The sequence below is a fragment of the Manihot esculenta genome, chromosome 13 (genome assembly GCF_001659605.2).
Source record: "Manihot esculenta cultivar AM560-2 chromosome 13, M.esculenta_v8, whole genome shotgun sequence".
Classification (NCBI taxonomy): Eukaryota; Viridiplantae; Streptophyta; class Magnoliopsida; order Malpighiales; family Euphorbiaceae; genus Manihot; species Manihot esculenta.
Window position 1 is genome coordinate 15,774,065 of NC_035173.2, and position 15,199 is coordinate 15,789,263.

General features: G+C 31.8%; 1 protein-coding gene across 1 annotated transcript; it reads left to right on the forward strand.

Annotated features, from left to right (window-relative positions):
- The first annotated feature begins 1,320 nt into the window (after positions 1 to 1,320).
- LOC110630420 lies at positions 1,321 to 15,068 on the forward strand. The gene is made up of 3 exons (XM_021777923.2): positions 1,321 to 1,725; positions 14,519 to 14,657; positions 14,803 to 15,068. The coding sequence occupies exons 1-3, from the start codon at positions 1,372 to 1,374 to the stop codon at positions 14,985 to 14,987; spliced, it is 678 nt and encodes a 225-aa protein (XP_021633615.1). The 5' UTR covers positions 1,321 to 1,371; the 3' UTR covers positions 14,988 to 15,068.
- The last annotated feature ends 131 nt before the right edge of the window (positions 15,069 to 15,199 follow it).

Here is a 15,199-nt window from a genome sequence, read left to right on the forward strand (position 1 = left end):
AACTGAAGAAAAAGGCGAATATAAAGAATTGGTAGAACTCAAGAGTAGTTGTGTTAGGAATCCCGTAATTATAGGTGTAATGGAAATTTGCTGGATTAACAATAACTTTATATAAGGACTCGACCTATTCAAGAGAGGGTAAGTCTTGATGAAAAGTCGGGTGCCACAGTATCCAAATCCTTCCTCTAGGAGCCATGAATGATGCCACCTCCAAGTTTTGTATTGCTTGAGAGTAGCCTGCAACTTTTTGACGTATTGGAGCATTTGCTTATTGTTCAGATTGTTGAGATCTACTTCGTTGATCATAGAGGGTGTGTTTTATCCACTGTCAAGAGCGGAAGAAATAATAGCACTCTCATTGTAAGCAACCTTAGTAGCAGCTCGTAAACTGTCGGCCAATTTGAGAGAGAAAAAAAAATATTTCTTTATAAGAGAAAGGGGATAAAAGATTGATTTTAATCCAAATAAAAAGAGAGAATTCAATGGATTTTCCAATAACAGAATCAAATGATGTGGCCGAAACTTAGTTGTGTTGCAATTGGTCAATCTATAAGAAAGAAAATGTGAGGTAGTTGGCGCCTATAGTAGTTATTCCGATACTCAAGTCAGCAGACTGAAGAAAAATGTGAATATAAAGAATTGGTTAGAATTCAAGAATAGTTGTGTTAGAAATCCTGTAATTATAAGTGTAATGGAAATCTGCTAGATTAATATTAACTTTATATAAAGACTCGATCTATTCAAGAGATGGTGAGTCTTAATAAAAAGTCAGATGCCACAGTATCCAAATCTTTTTTTCCACGGGTGGGACTGCATATCGGCTTATCAGATCTTTCCTACATGACTCTGTCATATGGTGATAGTATGGCTATAATTAAAATAATAATTTAAAATTCAACTATAATTAATAAATTTAATTTTTTCACATCAATAATATTAAATAAAATATTAATATTTATTATATGTTAACTTAATCTCTAATTTCAATTTTGATCATAAATTAAAATTAACACCAACATTTTAAATTAAGCTAAAATTGATAAGAAAAAAAAGGATCGACTACAATTCATAAAAGTCTTGAAATTTTAAATTTTTGAGATATTTAAGCCTAAATATAATTTAATGTAATAATACTATATCATATAAAAAATTAATAAAAAATTATATAAATAAATAATTAATATGTATAAGAAACTGGTAAAAATAAATACCAGTAAAATTTAATTAAAATTGCTCTGGAAAATATCAATTTTGTGGATTTTTTCCCCAAAGTTTGTGGACTTGAAATAGAAGCTAGAATTAAAAAAAGAAAAAGAAAAAGAAAAAGAAAAAGAAAAAGAAAAAGAAAAAGCACACACACGCCAGGAAAACATGGGTGCGTTCAGGGTTCCCATTTTCAATCTGCACCTACCTTCATCAACACCACCACCTACCAGAAAAATCAAAGAAATCTCCACTAGGCGCTTCTTCCTTTTCTCTTTTCCTCTATGTGCTTCTTGCACCATTACTGCTACTCCACTTTTTATTCTTACCGATTATATCACCCCTGTTAAAGCGAATTCTTGGTTTGCTCTAGCTGAGGGCTATGACCCTGTGAGCCAAGCGGAGAAAGACGCCAGCGCAACCACATCTCGGAGAATTTCGGAGGCTATAGAGTTGTTGGAGAAAGGGAGGGAATTACAGGCTCAGGGTGACTTCAATGATGCTCTTCTTTACTTCACTCAGGTTGGTTGTATTATTCCCTCTTCTCCCTCCCCCTCCCTCCCCGGGCCCCCAATTTAGTTAAATTAGATGGTTAAACCATTTGATAACAAATTGTTTAGGGTGGGTATTTTTTGGGCGCAAATCCATCAAGCAGTCTACTGGAAAATTTTTGGTAAATTCGTGTGTTTTGTGGGTTTGCTGCGAATTTATTGGATGATTCTTGATATTCTAAAGTTGAGCTCTTAATCCACCTAAGTGAAAATAGAATTTGATTGGAATATACAATAATGGATATAAACTGAGCACTCGGTAATTATGTCAATTGAATAGAATCAGGTAGGTAACATTTGATCTTTGGCTTTTGTTTTGTTTGAGTGATTAGCTTAACATCTGCTGTGGATCTTTACCATTTTGAAGCATGGTTTTAGAGAAAGTATTTGGTTTTGTAAGGAAAAATTAAGTCTCCACCATTATTCTTTACAAAATTACCATTCCCAAAAGTATTTATTTTTCCTTTTCTTCTCTCTTTCTTCTTGCTTTTCTGCTTCTTCATCCAATCTGCAGTGATAGGCAGAAAACATGATATTAATTCTTCATCTCTCCTTTCCTTTCTTTTCTACTTCTTCAGTAATTCTTTCTTCTTGCTTTTCTGTTTCTTCTTGGAAATGCTGGCTGGTTCTGCTTCTTGAAGACAATACTTGCTCCCCTGTTACCCTTCTTCTTCTTCTTCTTCTTCTTCTTCTTCTTCTTCTTCTTCTTCTTCTTCTTCTTCTTTAATTATTAACATGCAGAAGGCCCACATATGAACTATTGATAAAATGCAAATTGCCTAGCCGTTATGATGGGCTGATTATTATTAATGCTTTTTCAAATTTCATGTAATTTTAATATTTTTTATGAAATAAATATTTAATGTAAATATTTTATATTAAATATCTAATTATTCATAATAAGTTTATAAAATTCATTTAAAAATAATATGAAATTATGTTACTATTAAATACTAAGTAAAATGTAAAGTTTTAATACTCTAGAAAATTAAAATGATCATTTGATAAAATAAAATTATATAATGTTTTTAATAATAATTTTCACTCATACATGTAATTTACTGATAGTGTTAGTAGAACAATAAATTAAAAGTAAGTAATGAAATAAATATTTACTCATAGTTGACTTTCCATTATCCTCTACTAATCTTACAACTTTTAGCAAAAGCTCTTGATTTTTCATGATCTGTTGACTTTCTTCCAAAAGTTTTTTTCTCTTTCTCCAAGCTAAGGTTTTTTTTTTTCTTTTTCTTTTCTTTTTTTTTTTTTTTTTTTGTAACTTCATAATAAGTCCATTTGTAAATTGGCATGTTTGTAACTTCATAATCAATTCCATTTGTAAATTGACCATGCCAATTGATTTGATTCAAACATATTTCTCAAATCACTTTTGCATGACAAGACTTTCTCATGTAATAAAATTTGTTGCAAATCTATTGAATCTGAGGTGAATACATATCTTGGCCTTTTGTGAATTTTTTCATGTAAATATCATCTAATTATGATTTGTTCACTAAAGGCTAAGCTATGTATTCGTCCCCAAATCACTAGATTTGTAACAAAATTTTTGGACTTTTGTCCAATGCAAAAGGAGCTTGAGAAATATGTTTGAATTGAAGCAATCAATAGCGAGTGAGCATAGTCAAGCTACCAATGGAGCTATGTGTGAAGTCAAAAAAATTCTTCTTGGTTTGGTTAAATAGAGAAGAAACTTTTGGGAGCATGCCCAACAAATCATGAAAATTTAAGGTCAACAATGGATTCAATATATGAACCAATGGAGAGACTAAAATTCTAAAGTTACATAGATTATTGAAAAATCATCGATACATGTTGGAATTTTTAGTTACAACATGATTTGCATGTGGTTGGTAAGCACATGAATTTAATGTGTAAAAGATCTAATTTTTTTATAGTTAGTAAATTTAATACACTTGTAATTTTGCTTGTTTTAACTTCTCAAGATACTTTTTGAATCCTAAATATCAGTGAGGTCCATATGACATTATAAAGGATCATGAAATATTGTGGGGCTTAAAAATGTTATTTAACAACTAGAGAGTGATTTGATGAGTCAACACCTTGCATTGAATCAAGTAAACATATACAATTTAAATAATTTGAAATTTGAGTAGTAATTTGTATGTAGAATTAAATATTTGATTGATATAATACTAAAAAGTTTTTCTTGATGTAAACACAACTTTATTGACATACAATGGAGGGCTTTGAAACTGATTTGGTATAAAAAACAATTAAATTCGCTCATCCAAGTAAAACTACAAGTATAGTGCTAACATTTATTATGTTATATTTGATAATTATATTTTTCTGTAAACAAAGTTTTATTGTATGTCTTAAATGCAATTGATTGTCAGATGCATTATCATGAAAGTGCTCCCAAACTTTGAAAAATTATTAGGTTTATTAGACATAAAAGGCCAAAACTTTACATTAAATTATGATTGTAGCCAAAACATTCAATTTTGAATGACAAATTTTTAAATTTGTTGTAATTATAGCTAATCTCTAAGATAATTTTTCTAATTAGACATAAAAGTCTAAAACTTTATGTTTAATTACAATTATAGCCAAAACTTTCAATATTATATGCAAACCTTTTAATTTTTTTACAATTATGATTAACTGTTAAAATTATTTTGATCAATTTTAAATTAGTATAAGTGTCATGCCATGGTGTTATTTATTTACCCTTATAATAAGACAAGGAACAATTTGAAAATTTTTATGTATATTCTCTATTAAAATAAGTGTGTTTATATATTGATTACAAAGTTTTGTTAAGACAACTCGTAAAAATCCTTTATTAATTAATTAGTATCGATTAGCCTATAATTATATAATCTCCTTTAATTATGTACGGATTATGTTCACATTCTAACAACCCTATTAAATATTAGTTAAATATATGCAAGCAATCCTTTAACATTATTAACTATATATCTAAAGCACTTAACTATTATTATTGTAATCCCTAATTGAAATATGAAATCTCCAATTGAATCCCAAAATTTAACTAGTTTTAAATTAGGGATTAGGACAATGAATGGTAAAATATTTTTAGGGTATATAGTTAATTAGAGTTAAATGATCGCTTACATAGATTTAATTAATATTTAAAAAAGATAAATAAAAAATATATAACATGATTTATGCACTAATTTAAAATTGATCAAACTTATTTTAAGAGTTGGCTAAAACTGTAAAAAAAATTAAAAGATTTGGGTATAAATTGAAAATTTTGGCTATAATCGTGATTAAACGTAAAGTTTTAGATTTTTATATCCAATTGGATAAATTATCTTAGAGATCAACTATAACGGTAATAAATTTAAAAATTGAGATTTTTTTATTAAAATTAAAAATTTTGGCTATAATCATGATTTAACATAAAGTTTTGATTTTTTATATCCAATAAGCTAAATTATTAGTAAATTATTGAGCCTAACAACTTTAGCATCTAAGTATAAGAGAAATTGGAGTACTTTTTCACTTATACCAAGGAGGGGCAAATTATGTTATTAAACCTTTGTTTTAGAGGCTTTCTAAAATAATGAAATGTTTTTTAAGGTTTAAAACCCTTGAATTTGTGTTTGGAAGAGAGCGGGATTTTGTAAGGTAAGGGCTTTGGAGGTTTTCCCTCAAATTGGGTTGAGAAGGTCTCTTGAAAACCTTAAAGTACCTTAAAAGACCTTCTTTTTCTTCTAAACAATAAAAAACAATTAAGGTTTAAAAACCATGAAAAACCTTATCTTGTTAAACTATACTTCAAAAAACCTTATTTTACTATGTCTTGTCTCAAACTGATTGTAAAAGTTGCATGCACTTGTTTTTTATAATTTATTACATGCAGCTCTAAGTGAGAAATCTATTAATAAAGAGCTAGTGAGTTGGAAAAAGGTTACAACCATTAATTTGGATTACATTTTTAAGGTAGGTGATCCACTTGAAACCTTAGTTGGAAAAAAAAAAAAAGAATCCCTTTTGCTTGATGGTGCATAAAATCCTTGGTTGGAAGGAAAAGGTGTTGATAGTGCTCCGTCACAATCCATTCCTCCAATTCAAGGACGAGATGCTGGTGGCGGTGCTAAATTTGATGTCACTTTGTGTTATAATGTTTAAGTGATGATGATGATGGTGGTAGGGACGCAGGTGGAGATCGTGCAGGAGTTAATAATTCAATCGCATAAAGATCTACCTTATCAAATACATGATAGCAGAGAGTATGATGACATTACTCCTGACATTACTCCTCCAACTCTAGTTCTAACAATGGTTGCATATCATAGTGACCCATTTGGTAGTGATGCGTTAGAACAATCATTCTCCCAAACCCAGTCCAATTCTAGTGACCCATTTGGTTGAGTTCCTTATTCCATTTTCATCCATCATAATATTATTAAAATTATCAAGATTCCAAGATCAAAGTGAAAATATCCAAAACCTGGTATATGCTCATTTTGGTGGTAATAAGATTAGTTTTTAAATGTCTACTAATGTCTAAAAGTTAAGGATTTATGTCTTTGTTTGATATATTTTTACTTATTATTAAGTTGTATAACTTGGTTTTAATCATTTTATTGAGGTAGCTAGAGCATTTCTTTTTCAAATGAAGGATATCTAAATATTTTAAAATTTATGCAGTTTCTACGACTTATTTTTTTATGCGATAATTACATAATTACCAGCATGCCCTTATAATTTGACCTAACTAAATAAAATGGGTGATTGCCAAACAAATCCTGTAGTTTGCAGTTCTACTTTATACTTTAAAAATAGTCAATTTAAGTCTATACTTTGAAACTTTTACCAATTATATCAAATTGTTAAAAAAACTGTTAATCTACTAACAGAAATGCCATGTTATTGCTATATCATTGCCACATCATCTCTAAATTATCACAATATAATATAAAATAATTGCAAAAAAAATCATGTACTTTACAATTCTTTATAATTCTACCCTATGCTTTAAAAATGATCAATTTAATTCTGTACTTTTAAAGTTCTATCAATTATACTAAATTGTTGAATAAATTGTTAATCTGTTGATGGAAATGCCATGTCTTTTTTTACTTTTCGAAGATGGAGATATCATGTCATTGCCATATTACCATGTCATCACTATACCATCACAATATAATACAAGATGATTACACTTATATGGTGTTTATATTTACAAAATAATTTTAAAATTCATAAAAGCTTAATTGCTAATTTTATAGAGCAAAAAGTCAAATTTGCCCTTAAACTATATAGTGAGGACCAAAAGTATCAAATTTCATATTTCGGTTCAAATTTACTTATAAACTATTATTAAAAGGTCAAATAAGATTAAATTGAATGAGAAAAGTGTAGCTCAAATTTTGAAATTCTAACAAATGATGATCTTATTTGGTTGTTTATTGAAAGTTCAGAGGCAAATTTGAATTGAAATATAAAAATTTAGTACTTTTGATTCGCTATATAGTTTAGGGATAATTTTTATTTTTAGCCAATTTTATAGCATGTGGCATGATTATGTTGTGTTTCCATTTATGACGTTATAGTGAATTGGCGATTTCTTTGACTGTTGGATAGAATTGGTGAAAGTTTAAAAGTATAGAATTGAATTAGCTATTTTCAAAATATAGGATAGAATTGTGAATAATTGTAAAGTACAAGATTTTTTGTAAATTATTTCTTTTTATATTGTGATGATTTATCGATGATGTGATATCTCTATTAGTGGATTAATGATTTTTTTAACGGTTGAGTATAATTGGTGAAAATTAAAAATACTGGGTTAAATTGACTATTTTTAAAATATATAGTAGAATTGCAAAGAATTATAAAGTATAAGATTTTTTTAGCAATTATCCGTAATTAAAATGTCTGTTTTTTTTTAATATATTAAAATATTCTCATAGTTTGATTCCGTTAATTAAATAGGACATTGTTCCTTTTAACTCTACCATTATTCCACTCTTTTTTTTACTCTTTACCATTGTTCCACTCTTTTTCTTCTGATCAAAGGTGAGAAGAATAATTTTATGTCCAAATTAGTCTCTACTTTTATAGTCAAGAACCTTAATTTTTAAGTGGCAATAGTAATCGTCTCATCCATCTTCAAGCCTTTTTTTGAATGCTTTAAGCACTTATCGTATTTCCAATCTCTAAAGGGAAGTGATGAACCTTAATCTATCGAGAACCATCTCCCAGAGATTGAGCATGGCCCCTTCTTCCAACTTTTAATAGTCTAAGTTGGACAAGTTGCAACTCACAATTAATGGTGGGATTTCCATTTCCACAAATGGCATAAATCTCCAAATTTTCATATTTTTCTGAGGGGAAGAATTGAGGGTCCAATTTTTTAAAATTCTTGCTTTTCTATTTTGTTGAATTTCAACCATGGTCCTACCTTCATCATCCCTTGAACCAAGAAGTTGCAGCGGCAACGGTTGCTTCTGTTCAACTTGGTATAGTGAAGTACCATGCTGCTGCGGATAGCATAACTTCATTAGCTCCCTCTAATTCTGCCTCAATCACTGCCACCAATAGTGTTTGTTAAATTTGGGTCAGGCCTAATTCACCCTAAAAGTTAGGCCAAAGGGGAGGAGTGTCTATGACCCATATAAGGGTACATTTCAACGATGAGCTTCAACTATCCAAATATATCTAGCAATGAAATCCAATGCTTGGAAATTTTTTAAAACAATGCATACCCATGCCAATCCCTGTACATGTAGAGGCACTTTCACCAATGGCATAATTTTCATGGCAGCAACACCAGTTAAGCCACAGTTGCTGCATAACTTTCCCCTCTCTCTCAAATGGGGCCAAACCATCACACTCTTTGCCCCCCCCCCCCCCCCCCCCTTAGCGACCACCACCACCATCGGACTGGTAATAGCAGCCGTCCCATGTTTGCACTTGCATCTAATATTGAGACAAAATCTTACCCGGAACAAACAACAATCTGACATCCTCCTTGAGTCAAATCCCATTCTGCCCATGTTCATCATTTCTCATTTATGTCTTGCACATCCCTCTTTTTGAGACTAAAAAAATTCATTGACAGGATATTTGTAGAAATAGGATGAAAGAGAGGAATTGAGCCGAGAGTAAGGAGGAGAATGATCTGGACCAAGAGGATGAAGAGGAGGAGCCATGATCGATTACAGGATAAAGAGGAGTTTGACAGAATCAAATAGATTAACAGAGCCATGACTAGTTACAGAATGAAGAGGAGTTTGATGGGATATTTGAGGGTAATTTAGTCTTTCTCATATAGATTAACGGTGCAATAGGTATAAAATAGACGAAAGTCCTTTTATATTCACAGAATTAAACTATGGGGACATTTTAATGTAATGCAATACAAAGATATTTTAATTAATAAGGTCAAGCTATAGGGTCACAGTAGTAATTACCCCTTTTTCATTAACTGTATACTATTTTCTGTTCTTAATGCTGATATTCTTTATAATGTCTTGTTTCACTCTAAATCTTTGTTTTCTTTTGAAACTTATATCTTTTGTAGTACTTGTTTTGTGCTAGATGTTTGTGCACAGGCTGCAAAATTGGATTCAAAGTCTCTTTTCTATGTCTTTCTTGGATATTCTCTTCTTCAAAAAGTGTTTAGGTGTTTCTCTCCAGCATTTAATCATTGTCTTGTTTCTACAGATTTCACATTTTTTGAATCTACTCCATTTGATCTTCTTTCATTTATTTATGAGTCATGGGGATGAACATGATCTTTTGGTTTACATTGTTCAACAAAGTATCCAGTCCTCAGCATCCTCTCGTGCCAACACCTCTTCTTCGTCCTATTGTTTATCTCTATTCCAAGAAGATTTTCCACCAGTTTCTTTGTTGGAAGGTCTAGTCCAATCCCATCCACCCCTCCTTAGTTTGATCTAGATCTTCCCATTGGTCTTTGCAAAGGGAAGCGATGATGTACTTATCCTATCTCTTCTTTTATCTCTTATGATCAATTGTCTCCAAAATCCCATTGTTTTTTTCTAGTTCACCTTATTTCCATTCTTAAACTATTAGCAAGGCTATACATGTTGATTGGAGTCTTACTATGCATCTCACCCTTTTTGGCATTATGCAATGAAAGAGGAAATAGTGGCTTAAATGTCAAAGGTACTTGGAAATTGATCTCTCTATCTTCAGATAAAAAGGTTATTGATAAGGGTACCCTCAAGTTGATGAGCTTGACTATTCTGGTAGCTTCTCTTCTATTGTTTATTTATTGCTAGGCAGCTACTTTTAATTGGTCCTTACACTAGGTAGATATAAAAAATACTTTCCTCCATAGTAATCTTTAAGAGGAGGTTTACATTTAGGTTTAAATTTACACCTGGTTTTGTTGCTTATGGGGAGTAGGATAAAGTTTGCTAACTTCAGAAAACTTTGTATAGCTTGAAACAAAACTGTGGGACTTAGTTTAAAAGATTCAATGAGGTAGTACAACAATTTAATATGCATAAGAGTTAATTTAATCATTTGGTATTTTACAAAAGTTCTAAGTCTAGCCTAATCTTACTTGTAGTCTATGTTGACGATATTGTCATTATTGGAAGTGACTCTATGACAAAGTGTAGCTAAGTACTACTCACACGCTTGTGAGGAAGAATAAGTCTGAGAGAAATTTTATATTGTACTATTTTATTGAAGTGAAAATAAATTGCCCTAGCATAAGATAATGAGGTATTTATAGAGTTTAATTCCCATAATTAGGATAGAAATAGAATTCTATAATTTAGGAAGACAATTTCTAACAAAATAGGAAGATACTAATTCTAACTAATGTAAAATTTACAAAATAGCTTCCTAAATAAAACAAAAGACTCTTAAAACTAATCTATACATTGTAGAAAAGCTAAAATGGGAAGTTTAAATAACATAATAATAAAAAGGAAGAAATCTCGATCAAAATAGGCGAACAGCTAGTGCCTCTCAGAGTCAGGCGCACCCTGGGGTGTGCTGCTGATCTTCTGCAGCCCTATTCTTTGAGCACTTCGGTTCCCCTTTCCTTCCTTGTTGCTGGTGCCAATTCTCCATGAATAGGACACTTAGTTCCTTCACATCAATCTCCTCTGTTTGGGAAAAACTCGACCTTGAGTTGAAGTTTTCAATAGGATATAAGGGCTTACCCATGGAATGGAAAGAATATAAATCAATAATATTGTAAGTCCTTGACATTTTCAAATTTTCTGGCAAATCAACAACATAGTCATTATTATTGATCTTGTGAACAATTGCACAAGGACCGTACTTATTTAGTTTTAGCTTGTTATAGGTGCCTTATAGGAAATTTCTCATGCCTTGGGAACATTATTACCTTGTCCCCAATTTCAAATACTTGTTTCCTTTTATGCTTATTAATAACATCCTTATACTTATTGTTAGTCTCTTCAAGTTTCGATTTTACCTCTTGATGTACTTTAACAATTTGTTTAGCCATGTATTTAGCTATCACATTCTTTCCTTCCACTTTTAGTGAGTTCGTCAAATTAAGTGTATGTTGAGACACTTTAGTATAGACTGTTGAAAATGGTGATCTTTCAATAGCAGTATGGATGGTACAATTGTCAGCAAATTAAGCTTGTGGTAAAGCAACATCCTCCTGCATTAGTTTATCCGTATCCCTACAAATGCTTCAAATCAAGTTTCTCAAGGTGCAATTGACCACTTTGGTTTGACTGTTACTTTGATGTGTAATGCTACTGAAATTCAAAGAAGAGTCAAATAATTTTCATAAGGTTCTTTAAAGGTGATCCAAGAACTTACTATTTCGGTCTAAAGTGATGGATTTTGGTATGCCATGCAAACACTATTTCCTTGAACAATTTGGTAATATGAATCGTATTGAAAGTTATCTTATAAGGAATAAAGTGTGCCATTTTTGAAAACCTATCAACAACAACAGACACAAAATTCACTCCTCTTTGTATTCTTGGTAAGCTCAACACGAAATCCATAAAAAAATCTTCTTAAATATTTTTAGGAACAGGTAAAGGCATGTACAAATCAGTATTATAGGATTGTCTTTGGATTTTTAGCAAGTGTAACACTTCATGATAAATTTTGTTATATTTTGCATAATTGAGACCAATGATACCTCCCTTCCATCTTTCCAAGTGCCTAGCTAGTCCTCCTCCATATAAGTCACGAATCACCTTCCCTTAAAGAGGTTTGAGGAATGCAAAGCTGGTTCTTATGCATCAAATATCCATCAAACACATAAAAATTATCAATAGGATGGACATAAGAACACTTGTCTCATATTTCTCCAAAATCTCAGTTGGAATGCTCTTATCTCTTCCCAAGTGTCTAGCTAGTCCTCCTCCATGTAAGTCACAAGTCGCCTTTTCCCTTAAGAAGGTTTGAGAAATGCAAAGCTAGTTCTCATGTATCAAATATCCATCAAACACATAGAAATTATCAATAGGATGGACACGAGAACACTTATTCCATATTTCTCCAAAATCTCATCGTCGGAATAGAGTTCTTTTTAGTTGTTTGAACCCCACAATCTCATTGCTCAATGTCATTGTCTCCTGTTTACTCTAAGCATCTATCATTCGATTTTGAACTCCAGATTTGTGCTTAAGTCGATAAGAAAATTTTTGCAAAAATTGACACCACCTTGTGCGTATGTCTTTTCTAATCTTCTTTTGGCCATTGATGTATTTTAGAACTTTATGGTCAAGATACTGGACAAACTTTTTTCCTATTAAATAAAGCTCCCAAGTTTTAAAAGCACGAACCATAAAGTAGAATTCTTTATCATAGGTGCTATACTTTCTCCTAGCACCACTTAGTTTCTCACTAAAATATACTATCGGTCTTTTTTTGGGATAAAACAACACTTATCCTAACTCTACTTACCTCATAATTTACTTCAAATAGCTTATCAAAGCAAGGTAAAGTTAACACTAGTGCTCTGCAGTGCAACTTTTTTTTTTAATTAATTTTTTTTTGAAGGACGTTAAAGCTATATGAGACTTTTTCACTCCATTGGAACTTCCTTTTGTTCAAGCACTCGATTATCAATGCTGCAAATGGTGCTAAAATCTTTGATAAAGAACGCCAGTAGAAGAGCGCCAGTAGAAAGTGGCGGACCCATGGAAATTTCGTATAGTCAACATATCAGTTGGGATTGGCTACTCCTTTATTTATTTTTATTTTTTGCTTCAGCAACATGAATCTTTCACTTACAACATATCCCTACAATGGTAGTTTGTTAATTAGGAAACTACTTTTCTTGAAGTTGATGTGTAATTTGTTGTCCTGCAAGACATCAAGACCTTTTCCAAGTACATTAAATGTTCATCTTCCGAGTTGCTATACATGAAGATATCATCAAAATATACAATTACAAACTACTCGATAAAGAGTTTTAATACCTGATTAATCAACCTTATGAAAAGTACTAGCCTACTAGGTGCATTGGACAATCTAAATGACACAACAGGCCATACATGAATCCTTTCTTTTGTTTTAAATGTAGTTTTCCACTCATTTGCTAGCTTATTCAAATTTGATGGTAGCCATTTTTCAAATCTAGCTTAGTAAACTATTTAGCACTATGTAGTTGCTCCATCGTATTTTCCAATATAAGAACTGAAAATTTATAGCCCATTGTGATCTTGTTGATGGCGCGACTATCTACATATTTTCCGACTTCCATCCTTCTTAGGTGCTAGTAATGCATGATAACACCTGGACTAATGCTCTCTTTGATTACTCCCTCCTGCAAGAGCTCCTCACTTTCTCTTTAAGTAGCTCACTCTCCTTTGTATTCATGTGATGGTGTAGCAAGTTTGGGAAACTTGCACCTGGGTTAAGGAAAATTTGATGTTAAATATTTTGTGTGGAAGGTAGTCCATCCATTATTGTCTTCCATTATCAACTATTCTCTTCAAATTCTTTTAACAATGGTCGAGGATCATCCACTTGTGGCTTTGACTCTTCCAATAGTACTTGTTTTACCACTGAAAACATCGGTTAGGATAGGGGTAATATGCCCCTTATAAGGGTTTTAGGCACCTCTCCTCTTGAGGTAGCCTTTGGGTGAGTTCGGTCTAACTCAAATTTAACATGGTATTAGAGCCTTCTCCTTTTGAGCTAGCATTTGGGTGAGTTGGGCCTAACTCAAATTTAACATAGTATTAGAGCCTTCCCACCGATGTTGGCCCTTCCTTTAATATTTCATGCTTCAGTGAAGTTCTAAGCAGCGTGATGGAGCGTGTTAAATCCCACGTTAATTTGGAATAAGAGGAAATGTGCCTCTTATTAGGGGTTTAGGCACTCCTCCCCTTTGATCTAGCTTTTGGGGTGAGTCAGGCTTAATCTAAATTTAACAATATGTGTTTTATTTCTTTCCAATAGTAAAAATAAGATATTGTTGTTTTATTAGTTTTTCTTTCCAATTTTCTGTAAAAATAGATCATGCATTTGTTTTACTAGAGATTTAAGTCTTATTGTTTAACTCCATCTGCTACATACAATTTTAATTATTTATGGGTTTCTATGATTTGAAAGCCCTAGTATTTCAATTGCTTGCCACATAATGCAATTATTATTTGTCAACCCCCTTATCTATGCGAGGTACTTTTGTATTCATCATAAAGCTAAATTTGGTTTGTGATATTAGTCGCTTCATGTTCCTTTCTTATATGCATAAGTTTCATATATAGTTCAGATGTGTTGTTATAGATTACTGTCGTCACTTCTACTTATTATTTCAGGTGGTTGAAAATTATAAAGACTTTGCATTCTCCGATTATGCAAGAGTGGGAAGAGCGCTGGCACTTTATGAGATTGGAGACAAAGATGAAGCGATTGCTGAGATGGAGGATGTTTCCATATCTTTGAAGGGATATCCAGGTATCTGTTAAGATTTTGCATTTCAAGGCTATGCTGACAACATGACATGTTAGCTTTAATATGTTGTCTTATAGAAGCTATTGTTTTTGAATTTTTCGTATGATGTTTTCCTATTTAACTATAAATTTCTTGATGCGGTCGACAGAAGTACATGCAGCTCTTGCAGCAGCATTATACGTGGACAAGCATGCCCCTCTGCTAGCAGAAAATCAGTTCACAATTGCAACTCTGCTTGATCCTCACTATACAGACCTTTCATATGTAAAAGAAACTAAACATTGGCCTCCAAGTTTGGTCAGTTCTTTGCAACGTTTCATCACTCTGTCCTAGAAATATGAATTATACATACAAGACTTAAGTTGAATGCATGAATATCATACTTATCAGTTACAAAACAATCTTTTATTACCATTTTGTATCTGTATTCTTTCCTTCATTTTGTTTCTTGGAGAAAGGAGGGGTGGGGGTGGCTGTGAGACAAATTAGTTGGTATGTGTATAGCACATTAGCTTATAAACGTGATGTTCAAATTTGGAATACCA